General features: G+C 36.7%; 2 protein-coding genes across 3 annotated transcripts in view; one reads left to right on the top strand and one right to left on the bottom strand.

Moving 5' to 3' along the window:
* The window catches only part of SLC35A1 (solute carrier family 35 member A1), a 44,071-nt gene extending 32,951 nt beyond the window's left edge, over positions 1 to 11,120 (top strand). Inside the window, exons 5-8 of the mRNA XM_020976295.1 lie at positions 1,700 to 1,766; positions 7,296 to 7,472; positions 7,857 to 7,991; positions 10,275 to 11,120. Of these exons, the coding sequence (XP_020831954.1) occupies positions 1,700 to 1,766; positions 7,296 to 7,472; positions 7,857 to 7,991; positions 10,275 to 10,402 (507 nt within the window). The 3' untranslated portion in view covers positions 10,403 to 11,120. The remainder of the gene's footprint in view (positions 1 to 1,699; positions 1,767 to 7,295; positions 7,473 to 7,856; positions 7,992 to 10,274) is intronic.
* Positions 11,121 to 11,950: 830 nt separating this feature from the next.
* RARS2 (arginyl-tRNA synthetase 2, mitochondrial) overlaps positions 11,951 to 16,541 on the bottom strand; it is a 69,282-nt gene continuing 64,691 nt past the window's right edge. For both annotated transcript variants that reach the window (XM_020976293.2, XM_020976294.2), the window contains 4 exons: positions 16,176 to 16,271; positions 14,296 to 14,370; positions 12,551 to 12,614; positions 11,951 to 12,131 (listed from right to left, as the gene is read on the bottom strand). In XM_020976293.2, coding sequence (XP_020831952.1) covers positions 12,045 to 12,131; positions 12,551 to 12,614; positions 14,296 to 14,370; positions 16,176 to 16,271 — 322 coding nt within the window. In that variant the 3' untranslated portion in view covers positions 11,951 to 12,044. The remainder of the gene's footprint in view (positions 12,132 to 12,550; positions 12,615 to 14,295; positions 14,371 to 16,175; positions 16,272 to 16,541) is intronic.

The following is a 16,541-nucleotide window of genomic DNA, read 5'->3' as shown; positions in this document are numbered from 1 at the left end:
TTTGTTACTCTTTAATCAGTAATCAAGCCCCTTCTAATCCTTTCCAGTATGTTTCTAGGAACAGGGAAAGGTAAAGACTTTTTCATTCAGGGTATACTCTGATCTCATAAAGTCCTACTTTGCCACATTTCAAAGGATCAGGGATGTAGATGAGTGCTCTTAGCAGCACCAGTCACCATGGTATACAAATGCCAAGAGACCTAATAATTGAAGGCGCTAATTACTTTTCTGAGCCATTTAGACCCTTCTCAGACATTAGCATTAAACACTAATATTTTTATCCAAATTTAAATAGCCATCTGGGAGACACGAGTCCACTGATAAAATGCATAATGGATATAAAATCATTTTAAAATATTAAAAGTTTTGTGCAGATATAAGGCTATTAGGATTACCATGTATCTCCATATCCCACTGATTGATGAACCTTATACTCCTCAGTAACAACTGTTTCCCAAAAGAAGTTGCCTCAGCCAACAGGGAGGAAGAGGCCTGGGGAGTTTAAGAGGGTCAAAGACCAGTTTCATCCCTTGTCTTATAAGGTAGCATAATTTACTAGGAACAAGTATTAGATGATATTTGAAGGTAGAGATTGTTCGGAACTTGAAGAAAACAACAAATAAAGTTTCCTCAGCATTTTTGAATTTGAGTGACATTTGAGGTGGATCTTGAAGACCTGGGTGAGATTTAGAAAGGAGCAAGGACGGCAGTCCAAGCAGGAGGAACATTATGAACAGAGGGGCAAGGGCAGGAAGTCACAAGTTAGTTAAGAGTTCATAAGCCAGCATAGGGGAAGCACAGAGTCCTTATGTGAAGAATCCTTAATGAAAGATTACAGTTTGGATTTTTTTTTTCCATATCGGCAGCAGGAAACTTGTAGAGATCTTTTAAACAAAGAGTAGACACGATCAAAATTGTGTTTCAGGAAGATTAACTTCACTGTGCAAGATGGATTGGAAGCATGACTGAAGCATGGGAAACCAGTTAGGTTATTGTAGTATTCAGACACAAAATGATGAGACTGGCATTGAGGTGGTAGTGGCAATGGAAAATCAACATGTATTTTTTGCCCTTACTATATTTGAGGCATTGTACTAGGTACTTCTGAGATTGAGGGACATGTCGAACAATGTTTTATCAGAATTTTGTTGGAAATGGTTATATTTTGGGGGACATAATTTAACCCCTTGCATATCCAAATCTTTTCCTGTAAAGTCCTCCTCTGATACTTCATTGTAGTACGGAGATTCTCCAAGGCTTTGCCAATACAGCGCAAGCTCTGAGAGACACTACTAAACTGGAAAGTCTTCGAGGATGGACTCAATAGTATATTATGTCTCTTGTCTGATAACCAGCCTAGGTAAATTTGGAAAAGCTCATCACTGTAACTTTTTAATTACAGCAATCCTCAAAGACCCAAATTATTATGGGAGTATCGTCAGACATTTTGGTGCAGGGACTACCCACGTGAATGAAATTATAGACCTTTAAAGTATTGAAAGCATATTGAAATCTATGTAACAAGTCATGTTGAGCCAAATCTACTGTACCTTGGTGAAGTTAGGCTGTAGCATACTTTTCTTCTGGCGTAACCTTGTTAGGACAACATTGCTCAACATCAAAAATTTTCATGCCACTAATGAATGCCCTAAGGGATCAAAATCTCTTAACTAACTTGCAGTTTCTGTTAATGTTGCAGGTGCAGCAGAATCCATTGTTAGGGTTTGTTGCTATAGCTATTGCTGTATTATGTTCAGGATTTGCAGGTAAATCATAAAAACACTGCTTTCTTTCAGCTATAGGGGATTGAAAAATATACTTTAAGAGGGATGTTTGTTTATCTGGCTTTATCATACCTGCCATTTGCCCCCCTTTATTATTACAGTCTGACTTTCTTATACAGGGTGTCCGCAAAGTCTCATTGCAGTTTTAAGATGCAAGCACAAAAATTAGTTTTGTATCACTTTACCTTTAGGAAATATATAGCAATGGCTTAAACTCAATGTAGACTTCATCCGTTACTCAGATTCCTAACACCACACTTATCTGACATAGTTCTAGCAACCTTAGCCTTCCTCAACACAGCTATAATACTGAAAGTAAGTGAAAAATGTCCCAGAATAGCAAGAGAAAGTAACAAGAAAAAGAGTCCCCAAAGCCAGAAGGCTCTATTTATTCCTTAAGAAAACAGTGTAGCAGTCATTAGGCCATAGCCTATTGACTTGAGAATTTCACGCAAATGGATGCTCTGTCTGGCTTGTCCTGGTAATCTACAGTTCTCCTTAGCTTTAAACCAGTTAGTCGGGTGGAAGGATAGGGTTTAACAGGAGACAAAGGAACATTAAGAACAATTGCCACCTTAAAGCATAGCAGCCTGGAGTCATGTAGTGTGGGATCTACAATCCTCAGATGCCCAAAGGTTGACTTTAATAGAGTTTAATAATTTAAGAGTTATAGTGATGACTCTGTCTACTCTAATAAGAAAGTATGTATCTTTAAAATATTTTCAATATAATTTTTCAGTGGATGTTTCACTCCTTTAGAAATCAGTTGATCAATCAACAGGCATTTATTAAGGGCTTACTATATGCCAGGCGTCATGCTAAGTTCTGGAGATACAAGAGGGAAAAATACAGGCCCTTCCTTCAAGGAGCTTCTTCTAAATGGGTGAGAGGACATGCAAACAACTATATGTAAGGCAGTCCCAGAGAGAAAGTAGGCTGTTGGGAGGGGAAAGTGAAGGAAAAAGGCTTCTTGCAGAAAAGTGAGATTTGAGCTGAGTCTTAGAGAGAGCTTTCTATGAATGGAAGATAGCCAGGGAAAAGGCATGGAGTTGAGAGATGGAGTGTTCAAGGAACAGCAAGAAAGCCAGTGTCACTGGATCATAGAATGTATGGAGGGGAGTAAAGTGTAAGACCAAGAAGGTAGGAAATGGTCCAGGTTGTGAAAGGTTTTAAAAGCCAACAGATTTTATTTTTAATCATGGAAGTAATAGGAGCCACTGGAAGCTTATTGAGTAGTGATTAGTTTCAGTACCTGAAACAATGTATTTATCCAAAACCTTATTCCCTGATAATTCTAGATAAATGGAGTTTTACTGTGATAGATTACAGGATGGTAAATCAAAAATAGATGATACTGTGTAGTGAACTTTTTTATTTACAAATTTACTTTTTAAAGAAATAGTAGTTAGTGGTAATTGGTGAGCCCTTGTTATTCTTGGCTCAGCAGTTCCAAGCAGTAGGAATATCTTCATTTACATTTTTTTCCCCTAAGCTTTGAAAGCAAACAATACTTGTAATTTATGAAATGACAGGACAGTACAGTTTCAGAATATTACTTCCACCCACTGCTCCTGGCTTCTAACTGCAGGAAATTACCAAGGAATGGAAGGTTTCTTTAAATAAATATCAAATTGATTTTTTAAATCTTGAAATAAAAAAAAGGAACCTAGGAAGGACATGTGGGGTTACTAGAAAACAACAGTATCTTATGTTTTATAAAGCCTTTCCTGTGAGCAAGTAAGAACCCTTCCTGTATACTTTTTAATCTCATTAACAAACCTTCTGAGGTAGGAAAAAGATATGTGGTATTAGTCTCTTCTACAACTGAAGTGTAGAGCATTTTTCTTTGGGAGAAGGTTATAGCAAAACCAGCTTCAGGCATCATTTCTTTACTGCCAATTTGTGGCATTTTTTTTTACTTAGTAACAATGTTTCATTAAGCACTCTCCTGTTTTTCATTTACATAGACTTTTCAGTTGATTAAATTTCTTACAAACACTATTTCCAAAGGTCTTAAACCAGACTGAAAATGTGAGGTAATTGCCAAGGTTCTGTCCTAGGCTCTCTTCTTCCCCACTTATACTCTCTTGGTAACCTCCTCAGATCCTGTTAGATTAATTAGCATCTCTATGCAGATGATTCAGAGCTCTATTTCAACCCCAAGTCCCTCCCTCAGCTTCAGTCCCTCATCACCAGTTACTTACTGGACATTTCAGACTGGATGTTCTGGAGGCATCTCATATTCAATATGTCCAAAACTGAATTTCTTTCTGTTCCCCTACTCTCCCCACCCCCAACCCCCAGGCCAGTCTTTTCCTCCTGCAAACTGTTGTTTTTGTCAAAGGTGCCACCATCTTTCTAGTCTCCCAGGTCTGCAGTCTTGGCGTTATCCTCCCACTTTGACTCATCCACATATCCAAATAAGTTGCCAAATCATGCCATTTCTCCTTTATAACATCTTCCTTTTCCAACTCTTTTTCCCCCCACTTACAACTACCACCTTAGTTCAGGCCCTTATTACCTGTCAGCTACATTACTGAAAAAGCCTAATTGTCCTTGCCCCAAGTCTCTCACTCCAGTCCATTCTGCACACTGCTATCAAAGTAATTTTCCTTAAGTGCAGATCTGAACCTGTGATTCCTCCGCTCAGCCAAATTCAGTGATTTCTCTTTGGCTCTGCGATAAAATCCAAACTCTTTTGTTTGTCCTTTAAATAAAGCCCCATATAACCTGGCCCCAACCTATCTTTGTAGCCTAATTGGACATTATTCCCCTCACCCCCTATACATTCTGTGGTACAGCCAAACTGGCCTTTCTGTCCCTTATATAATAATGAATCGTTGCTTTTTTATTGGCCACTCCCCATGCTTAGAATGTATTCCCTCCTTACCTTTCCTTTGAGATGTAATTAAATGCCACCTTCTGCATAGAGCTTTTCCTGATTCCGCTTCCTTCAACTGCTAGTACCCTCCCTCCCTATCTTGTATTTAACTACTTTGTACTTACTAACTCCATATTTATGCTGTACGTTTTTATGTGTACTGGTCTCCCACATTAGAATGTAAATTCTGTGTGAACAAGGATTGTTTCATTTGAACTCGTATCCCTAGAGCCTAGCCCAGGGGTGGGGAGCCTTCGGCCTTAAGGCCACGTGGCCCTCTAGGTTCTCAAGGGTAGCCCTTTGACTGGATCCAAACTTCACACAACAAATCCCCTTAATAAAAGAATTTGTTCTGTAAAACTTGGACTCAATCAAAAGGCCACACCCAAGGACCTAGAAGGCCACAGCTTCCCCACCCCTGACCTAGCCTGTTGCTTGGCACACAAAAGGCACTTAAATAATTGTTAACTCTGCATTTGCCTGTAAAGCTTTTTTTTTTTAAAGTAAAATTAATGTCCCAGTCTAAGTCTCTTGTGGTCTTGTAGAAAAGGCGGAGAGCTGTGAGGCAGATATAATTATATGAACTCAACTGGCTGGATGACTGATTTGATGTTAACTTTTGAAGGTCTCCAGTGGAGTGCCTCACAGCTAGGAAGGATACTTAAAATATTGGATTGTATGATTCAAAGTTATTGACAGTGTAAATAAAGCATCGGGCCAAATCAAGTAAGATAAAATTTAGTAGCCATAAATATAAATTCTTACACATGAGTTCAAATAACCAACTTCACAAAAGTACAGGATAGGAGAGGCATAGCTGCATAACGGTTGGTTCATCTTTAAAAGATATAGTGGCTTTAGTGGGCTGCAAACTAAAACTGAATTGAGTGTGGTAAGGCAGCCAAGAAAGTTAATGCATTCTTAGCTAATCTTAGCAGTCATAAAGGCCCAGATTCCAGGAAAAAAGTGGTTTTCCTCTCCCCCCCCCCAATCTGGAAGATTCTGGCTAGTTCTGTGTGCCACAATGTTGGAAGGACATTGATGAGTCCAGATAACTGTGATGAAGGTCTTCCAAGTTTAGGCCACATGAGGGTTAGCTGAAGGACCTGGGGATGTTTAGCTTGCAGAAGAGAAGACGCAAGGGGGATATAATAGTTTTGTTGAAGTATTTGAAATGCCATCACATGCAAGAGGGATTAGGGCTTTCCTGTCTGGTGTTGGGGGTTGAACTAGGAGCACTAACAAGAGGCAAATTTAGGCAGGCTGACATGTAAAAATTTCCTGGCAATTGGAATTACTTAAAAGTGGGATGGATTGCCTTGGGATACAGTTGTTTTGCTCACACTGGAGCCCTTCAGAGGCTAAATGTCGCTTGCTCAGTGTGCCCCAGGTGAATTTTTTAGATATAGATGGGACTTGATGGTCACAGAGATTCCTTTTAACTTTGAAATTCTGTGAATGAGAAACTTTAAATGACAAAATATGTATAGCACTTTACAAATCTTAAAGTGTGAGTTACTATTAAATGAAAAAAGACTTAAGTTTTAAATTCTGTTTTAAATAGTTTGTACTATAACCATTTCAAATGTGATTAGTATTACTTTGAAAATTTAGTGTACTTATAACTAGATTGGTTTTTATTAGAAAATGGTTCATTTTATAATAATACAATTCCAGCTCCCAGCAGTAAAACTGTCATTGGCTTTAAAACAAGCCAGAGAACCTAATGTGAACTAATGTTATTAATATTAAAGGAAGATACTTTGTCCTTAGACGATAATAAACAAAAAGATTTTGCCCTCCCATCCCCCAGTACTTTCAAAAAAAATGTACAGATGAGGGTAATTTTTATATAAGAAATCAGTGTCACAAGTTACTATGTGTATGTGTTGGAGGCAGGGAGTTGGTTCAAAAGACCCGAGTTCAGAATCATTTACTAGCTGTGTGATCCTGGGCAAGTCTCTTAACTTAACCCTGTTTGCCTCAGTTTCCTTATCTACAAAATGAACTAGAAAAGGAAATGGCAAACCACTCCAGTATCTTTGCCAGGAAGACCCCAAAAGCGGTCACAAAGAGTGGGACACAACTGAAAAACGACCTAACAACAAAAACTGCTATTATTGTCACAAACATTGAATGGCCAACCAGCTAATTTTATTCGAAAATACAATATGTACACAGGTAAGTAAATGCAAGGTAATTTGAAAAGGTACAGAGATCTAGAAAGGTTTCATGGAAGAGGTGGTCCCTGAACTGAGCCTGTTCTGTAAGAGTTACAACTCCCCAGGATCAGTGGTATTAAATTCAAATAGAATTGGGACCACTAAATTTTACATAAGGATCCCTTTGGGCCACATACTGACTTAGTTTTAAAATGAAGTGTTATTTATGTTTTATTGCATTTTTATTTGTCAAATATTTTGCAATTTTATTTTAATCTTGCTTGGGCTGTATGTGTGACACCTGTGCCCTAGATACATAAATAAGCAGTGTGTACTGCATAGCATCACTTAAGTGATAGAAGCAGTTAAATTATTTGAAACTATTATTATTTGTCAGCTAGTTTTTTTTCTTTTGGATTTGTCTTTTTTGGTATTTAAATTTTTTATTTATATATATTTTTTCCCCAGGAGTATATTTTGAAAAAGTTTTAAAGAGTTCAAATACTTCCTTATGGGTGAGAAATATCCAGATGTATTTATCTGGAATTGTAGTGACATTAGCTGCTGTCTACATGTCAGATGGAGGTGAAGTTATAGAAAAAGGATTTTTCTATGGCTATACATACTACGTCTGGTTTGTTATCTGTAAGTATTCTGGGAGTTGGTTTACCTTGTTATAAGTCAATTTTAAGGCTTCACAGTATTTTGAAATTATTTCTTCACTACTGTGTATACCAGTTAAAGAAAATAATTTTGATTTTATTGACTTGCTTTAGTGGTATAGCTGATTCCAAGCAATTTGTCTTCATAGTTAAAACTTATCAGAGGGAAAATCTTTGTCTATTCAGCAGTAAGTTATGTAGTCCCCTTGGGCATCTACGAGGAAATCTTATTAGAAAGAAACAGTAACTTAATTTTCATTGGCATATTTGCTAGAGGCTACCTAAAATCCAAAGGCAAAATGTCTCTGAAAATTCACCACACAACAGAATGTTGTTAATGATGATCTTATTTCTGTTTATATCCTAGTGCTTGCCAGTGTTGGAGGACTCTATACTTCTGTTGTGGTAAAATACACAGACAACATCATGAAAGGATTTTCTGCAGCAGCAGCCATTGTCCTTTCTACTGTTGCTTCAGTCCTACTGTTTGGATTACAGATAAGTATGTCCTAAGGTTTACTGATGCTTTCTCACATCTAATTTTAAGATTAGCTGTTTGCTGCTTCTCACAGTTGAGAACAGTATGGGTTGCACAGGTGGGAGAGGTTTGGAATTGCTCCTGTAGCGTCAAATGAAGTGCTATCCTAGGAGCAAGAAAACTATCGTGGGCTAGCTCCAATCTGCTAAGTTGGTAGCTTTAGAGAGCCTTTTGTTGCAAAGTTAAACTTTGCCTTTTTTTCCAACCCAGAGAAAGACCCTGCAACATAAATACTGTTAGTGTAGTAGAAAGAACCCTAGATTTGGAGGAAGAGATCTGTATTCTTATCCTGACTCTGCCCCTTGCCTCAATAAGTCACTTCCTCATCTATAAAATGAGAGGTCCTACAGGCTTTTGACTATTGCTATTGTGGTGATGAGTAAAATAAAAAGTAGTCACTAGGAAATTTATTTTTTTATTATTATTATTATTATTTTATTATTATTATTTTTTGCAATTTACAATATAGTAAGTGGGGATAGTTTAACTCGAATCATTGGAAGTGTAAGTCACCTTACTCTGAATCTTTAAAGCTTGTTTCTTTGAATATCTTAATCTAATAATTAGAGGTTTTTGGAAACAACCTAAACCAGAATTTTATTTTCTCTTTTAGACACATTGTTAGATGTCAATTTTATGTATATTACATAAAAATAAAAAAATACATAATTCGTAACTACTAGGGTCATTCTGTCACCACTCTCATAATAGCCCATTTAATAAAGGGTTTTTTTTTTTAATAGTCCATAGCCAGTATTAAAACAGCTTCTGATTTAAGCAACAAGGCTGACATTACAAAAGCCTTTTTTATATGTTATGCTGTAATAATTTTCCTTCCTGGGTATTTGTTATGATAGCAAATTAATTTGTCATGAAATCCTATAGTAATGAAAGGAAGAAAACTGGCCAGTTTTTAATGTATTGGCATAAACATACCAGGTGGCTCTTGGTATTGATGAACAGATTAATTTATAGAAAGGACTTCACATTATGGAAATCCTGAATAAAGGCTTTATAGAGGCTAATTGCTATTTTCATAATTCAGGTGTTAGAAGATTTTTGATTTCATTGGTATAGAGAGTTCTTGACAAAGAAGGGTCCTCCGCTAATGAAGTGAAGTATCTTTTCTGAAACTTCATCAAGGTTGCTTAAGGCACTGAGAGGTTAAAGTGATTTATCCAGGTGACCAGAGACAGTATATGTCAGACAGGAATTGAACTTCGGTCTTCCTGACCTTTAGATATCATCTGAGGCCACTGCTACCCTCTCAGTATTGTAAGAGGTTTCTTATACCACTTTTTTTTTTCTTTTACAAATTTGGTTTTAATCATAGTTCTCACCTGTTACTACCTTCATGACAAAGAAATATTTGAAGAAGGCTGATAAAAATCTAGTAATAATAAGTAATACTAAGATTGCTTATCCCTGGCAGTTGTTAGAACATGGATAGAACACTTAATGTGACACCTGACAGGGACAGCTTTTGCTCTCACCTAGGGAAATTCAAGAAAAGTAAACACAAGGTCAGTCATTTTCTCTTTTAATCTCTACTTAATGAGTGGCAGTTTTGAAGATGGCCAGGTGCTAAGGTAAAACTGGTATTTAACAATAAGTCTCCTCAAAATGAACCTTTGTTGGATTTTTACATTTGTTGGGCTTTTAAAATTCTCTCTTGACCACTAATGGTTCATTTTATTCCTTGGAATCCAGGTTTAAGATAGAAAAGCCTGGACTGATATAAGTTATCATTACCACACTCTACATTTATCTAGTCAAATAACTAGTAGAAGTCTTTTAAAGTTTCCCCTGTACAGAGTGAAGATGCGATTAATCCATGGTGTGGTGCTTAGATACCTGAAGGATCTTGTGACTTTGTAACTGTGGTCAGCTCCAATAATTAGCCTTTGTAGAAATAGTTCTGTAGGAAGTTGCCATGGCATATAGAGGTTAAGTGACTTGCCTAAAATCACATAGAAATCAAAGCACAAACATGTTAAGCTCCCTTTTTATTTGTGACACAGTACAAGGGTCAAAATATATCGTTGTTTGAAAAATTGATAGTGACTGTTTCCAGTGTTACTTAGCCATTCATGGACAAATGTTTTATTTTCAAAGTAATGAGTTATTAAAATCAAACTATTTCTTGTCTAGTTTGAAAGTTGGAAACTACACAAAAGATTTTAAGAAATGTTCAGTGAAAAAAGTGACTTAGGAAATCAATAATGAAATTGTTTTGTTTTCTTTCAGCACTCAACTTTGCTTTGGGTACCCTTCTTGTGTGTGTTTCAATATATCTTTATGGATTACCCAGACAAGATACAACAGTAATCCAAGTGGAAGAAACCGCTTCAAAAGAGAAACTAATTCATATGTGATGTTGTTTCTAAGATTAAAATGTTTATATTAAAACAAAACAAACAAACAAACAAACAAAAACTACAGCCTTAAGCTAATCCTAGAAGGTAGCTTTAACAAAACAAAAAAACTGAATGTATGGCATGAGAACTTACTCCTACTTAGTTAAGGAATGTGTCGCCAACATGAAAAGGGGCTCACTTTGTACAATTTTAGGAAAACAGGAATTAATGTATATAATGTACATAAAAAGAATTTTAGTGCTTTAAAAAAATAACGTGGGGTGTGGTTCTAGATGATGTTTTAAAGTGCCAAAGTTTTTTCTGCACTAATGGGACTCTTGGTCAAGTACCAGGGTAAGAGAAAATCCCTCTCCACCTTGCAGTGCATGTAATCTTATTCCAACAGAGGCTTAGGCCTCCTGTAAATAAGATGCATAAGCAGGATGGGTCAATTCAGAAACAGACTGAACATGTTATTTCCTCTTAGACTGAATCCACTTGGTGACTCTAATTATATCTAGGTGGTGACTTAGTGCTGCTTTAGCACTGTATCTGTGCCATTAGTAATCTCAATTCCAATTTTTCTTCATAAAACTTTTTATGTCACTTTTGTACTCTTTTATAAAACGATCAGCTGTTGGATTCATCAAGAGTAATTTGTGAAACCAGTGTTTTTTTTTTTAATCTCCATAATGTTCATGGGGAAATCAGCAATAAACCTAATTTATTTACATAATCCTTATGCCTAATCTTTAGAGAGTGTGAGTGTATGTATATATTTATCTCCCATTAAGATTATGTAAGAAAATGCTTTGTCATTATAATATGTATTATTTTTTCATCCTAGACTGTCTTTGGTATTCACTGTGCCAACTGTTCTCAGCATGCTTTTTAAGGGCTGACTTTCTATACTAGGCCCAGACAGTTCACATTTTGAGAGAGAAAGTATAGTATAATCACTATGTGCAGATACTGGATAAACACAAATTTTGTTTTATATGAAACTATCAGACCAATAAGATGCTTAAGTATCTGGGCTACCTGAATTACTGTTTCTCACTTTCTCCTATCCACCATTTAACTGTTAAAGAGATTGTGGAAAAGTGTGAAGTTGAACCCAGACTATTTACACACACACAATTCCGAAACTGGGTTTAGATTACAGACTTACGTCTATGGATATATAGGTTCTACATATAGATAAAAATAGTCTGAGCCCAATTTCATAAACACATATGTGTGGTTGTTAAATGTGTCTCAGTTTTCTTGCTGCCTAGGTCCAATGAATGAAGGAGCAATTTATTAAGCGCTTACTATGAACAAAGTACTGTGCTATGCATTGAGTATACAAAGAGAAAAGTGTAGACAGTTCCTACACTCAAAGAGCTCCATCCTATTGGGAAGAAACCATACTTATAGGAGGTTAACGACTGAATTAGAAGGCCCCATCATCCTTGTGATGCAGTGGAAAAAGGCAAACAGTTATTTTCCTTTGCTAAAAAATAAAAAATATTAAGAGAGTAAAACTATAGGAATTCTTAAAACACAAATTCAGACTTATAAATATGGATTTTGACACAGGTAAAATTTTATATTAAATTCCTTTTCATTTTCAACTGTAAAAGAGATCACTGGGATTCCACTGCTTTTTCTTTACAAGTTACATCCTAGATACAGGTGTGATTCCAAGAAGTTTCATTCCATTGGCTAGGACAGAACGGACAGCTTTAAAAAGATGAAGTCTGGCCTATAAAACAAAAGTCAAAGTATCAATAGTTGTTTTACCTGTACATAGTTGCTGGCAATTGCACTTGGCAAACAGATTTTTGTGAAACAGCAAAGCTGAACTTATTACAACCCTTAAAAAAAACAAACTTCAGAGGCTCAATTTCCAATACAAAAATTAATGTAAATAGCTTTGTTGTAATAATATTGTCGTTCTTGAACTATGAGATCCTTGGAGGATGTTTCCCAACATCTGCAGTAAGAGCTATGCTTTCAAAAGCATGATTAATTGTTTAAAAATCAGAAAGACAAAGGAACAAATATATGGGCAGAATTATTTTAGAAAAATATGTACCACACATTAAAGCTTAAGTTCCACTGTATTAACTAGATGTTGTGTAGGAAATAATAGAAAACCCAAGTGATAAAGTAGTAACAAACCTCAGCTACTTCAGGGAGGCTGCCTTTTATATGCAGTGTTTTGTGAGCCACAGCTGTAAGATGACTGAAACAGGAAGAGAGAAAAGTATAGTTATAAGGAGCATTTTAATGAATATTACCGTTGGAAACAACCTTATCATGCTACAGAACATCCTTGGGCCCCTTATTACTGCCATTCCTATAAATCAAGGGAATTTTAGAGTGGAACCAAGGAAATTATATAATTATACTTACTTTCATAACAAAAAATGATCCCACCTGTATTCTCACTACATAATTTTCATACAGAAAAATGATTAGCAATGACTCCCCCCCATTACTATTCACTTTTCACAGACCAGCTTGAGAAATTGATATAACCTTAATGACCTCATTTTGGGGGGGAAGGGGGTCAAGATATTACATGACTTAAACAAAGCTACACAGCTTTGGCAGAGGTAGGACTAGATCCTGTTCAATGCTTTCTTCCAAAGTGAGAAGTCAGTAAGTTCTTTTTTGGAGAGTAATGGGCTTTGTTTTTGCTCAGGTGTCTTCACCTCCCACCCCCCAATTTAAAATATGGAGCAATATATTTGCCCAGGTGTGTAGGTTGCTGTGCATGCTAACTATTCACATTTATTTAAGTCTGTCAAACAGTTACCTGTAATCATTTAGTTCTTACTTGGCCCACTTAAAAGAGCAAGCTACTTTTTCCACCATAGTTCACTCTTCTCACTTCCTAAGACACCAAAACCAAAACATTTGCTTCTCTGAGATTCTTTGTTTAGGTGTATCATCAAGCAGAAGCCTATTTCAAGAGTTCTGACTGTGTAAATCATCCTTAAGCAATAGTTAATTAAAAAAAATTCATGTCGCCTTGCTCATAACTGTTATGCTTTGCATAAATCCCTAAACGTTAATGTTAAATTTCAACTACCAAGTAAGATTTTTTTAAAAAAGTCAACTGAAACATGAGGAAAGAAGAGGAAATATACTTCTATAACCAAGGGATGTATCAAAATATTTGCTTTTCCCTTTTGGCTTCTGTAATAATGCGTTTATTAGAAGACATGATTGTTTTTCACAAGACTGGACCCAACCTTTGTTCAAAATTTGTCCAAGAGTTTATAAGTCTAGGTGGTTCTGATAGACAAGGGATCTTTAGTATAATGCCAAGGAAATACATTATATCATAAACTTACCTGACTGCAAAGATGAAATAAACACCATCTCCCATCTCCATGATTTTGAGAATATCCTCTAATATCTAAGCTAAAGGCCTCATTTACTAAAGGTCTTTGGCTGAAAGATCTCGGGTAAAAATAGACTTTGGCTTAAGAAAACACATCTGTAATATGAGTATCCTCAATGATAGTGACATGTAGGATGAAAAATGAAAAATGCTTCAAAGTAAGAACTTAATGGGCATGAAGGGTCTGAGATTTTTAAAGACTATATTCTCTCTTTTTTTTTTTTTGGCTAGGCAATGGGGTTAAGTGACTTGCCCAGGTAAGTGTCAAGTATCTGGGGCTGAATTTGAACTCGGGTCCTCCTGACTCTAAGGCTGAACTCTATCCACTGCACCACCTACCTGCCCCTATATTCTATATTTCTAAAACACAGATCATCAAAGGTTATATCAGCCAATCACTGGAAGTAAGATTACACCCTCCCAACACTGTGGTCTGGTCACCTGAGGTAAATTTCTCTGGGTCTCCTATTTTTTGTGGGTTAAAAGGCACTCAGCAAGAAAAGTGTCTTGTTACCTCAGTGTTAGAAGGTAGCTGACAATATGCCTGGGCTGAAGATCCTGAGAGGATTTATAAAGCACCTCATCATACCTAAGAAAAGAGATGAAAAGAATAGGTTCAAAGAATGATCACTGTCATTCTGTTAGGGCCTACTCTAGTCCTCAGCCATAATCTTTTTGATCCATCTCACTGATGCAAGAGACCCCAACATATGAAGTACTGAACAAAAGCTCCAAACGAATATTAGCTTGTTTACTGTACCTACCACATGCTTTAGAGTTTAGGAGAGAAATTCAGGTCACGAATAACAAAGCATGGCCCCTCCATTCTTTGTTTTGATACAACCCTGTTATGACCTAATGATCACTTGTGCACGGTATAACCTGTGCCCTGCAGAGTTTCTCAGCCTGTGCCATGAAAAGGCTTTTATTTTGATAAGAAAAGGTGATGGAGCAAGTCCAATTCTTTTCTCCCCTTCCTTTTCTCTTTTGCCCCATAAACCAATCTGTGTTCAAATAACCTTAAGTACAGATCCAGAAACAAAGACAACAGACAACACTTTGGTTCCCAACAATTACAGTGTTACACTGGAATGCAAAATGGTCAACAACTTTCAGAGAAGGGTTGCTGGCTATACAAGAAAGGAGAAAGCTGGGAAGCACTGGGAAGCACTTTGGAGCCACTGTACTCCAAACATACTATGAATCATGCTGGACACTGATATAAGAGATCTGTACCACCTCCTTCTTACCATCATTTCTATGGAATATCCTACAATTAACCTTTTGGATACATAATTGTGGTGAGAGGCATATTTGCTCTTCTCTTTCCTAATGTAGATGCTGATTTACCAGGGAATCACTCATTTGAAAGACTTGACATTAAATGTAGGAATTTTAATGGGTAGGAGAACTTGATCAACCCTTTTCATTTTAAGGGAAAAAACTCTATGAACCACAGAAACTACCACTAGATGTGCTAATTTAAGCTAACTAGGAATCTTGAAACAATCAGTTAGAAATTTAATTTATTTTAGCTGCACGGAGACAGCACTATGCCAAAGGGGAGGCTGTAAACTGACTTATGAACTTTAGCAAAGCTATGTTTTTCCTACTTAGGTAAAAAGCCATTGCTCAAGCTGAGGAAATATCCTCTGCTCTACTGTGCACAGGAAAACTAAGGTAGGTCTTTTGCTCACCAATATGCTGTTAGGTTCTGCATACATAAAAGCACTTCTAATGACCTGTACCCTCAAACTTAGTATACTGTTTTTTTCAGTTGCTGTAGGGGGAAAACTACTTCCATTCAGGAAGTCATTCCCAGGATAACTGCTATTAGTGTTTTTTGGGTTTTTTTGTTGTTTTAGTGAGGCAATTGGGGTTAAGTGACTTGCCCAGCGTCACACAGCTGGGAAGTATTATGTGTCTGAAGCTGCATTTGAACTCAGGTCCTCCTAATTCCAGGGCCCGTGCTCTATCCACTGCGCCACCTAGCTGCCCCCGATAACTGCTATTAGAAAGAAGCATTGTTCCAGGCCATTTCCCCTTTTCTAGAATATACTTTCTTTGTTTTTAAGTGGGAAAACTGATTTACACATACAAGAATGGGGCTCAAGATCCAGAAGAGCTGATATGGGATAGACAGCACAGCTAGTTGTGGCAATAACCTGTCAGGAATAACCCATCCTATTTAAGGGCAGGAATTTACACCCATGAGGAATGAACCAGTATCTTAAAAATACATCTGAGATTTTTAAAAAGGATAACTACCTCATCATGACAACTTTAGGTGCAGCACTCTTAGAGGCATGAGAAATAGAGTAGACGACCTACTTATGTTCAACACTACTGGTAATTCCAACTAACAGAAACATATGCTTTTACACTGAAAATTACCTGAGGAGATGCTGGAGTATGGAGACAGACTGTGGGTCTTGTAAGCAAGCTGCATTGATGTTTCTCAGATGACCACACTCAAATGTCTCTTCTAAACTACAATTCAAGAGACCAAAATCAGAAGGAAAAGAATACACAGGAGTTAAAGATAGCCATATAGTTTATTTGCTATTGACAAGCATCACAATAAGCTCAACTCAACAAATATTTACTAAGCACCTACTACACATCAGAAACTTACCCTCTAATATGGGGGAAAACATTAAAGAATATAAAAAAGATTTGTGAGAGGCACAAAGTATAATGGCAACCACATTTATGTAATGTTTTAGGATTTTTTTTCCAATTAAAAAGCATTTATTTTCT

Source organism: Phascolarctos cinereus, unplaced genomic scaffold (genome assembly GCF_003287225.1).
Source record: "Phascolarctos cinereus isolate Bilbo 61053 unplaced genomic scaffold, phaCin_HiC Scaffold_5;HRSCAF=322, whole genome shotgun sequence".
Classification (NCBI taxonomy): Eukaryota; Metazoa; Chordata; class Mammalia; order Diprotodontia; family Phascolarctidae; genus Phascolarctos; species Phascolarctos cinereus.
This window is presented reverse-complemented; position numbering and strand designations above follow the sequence as displayed.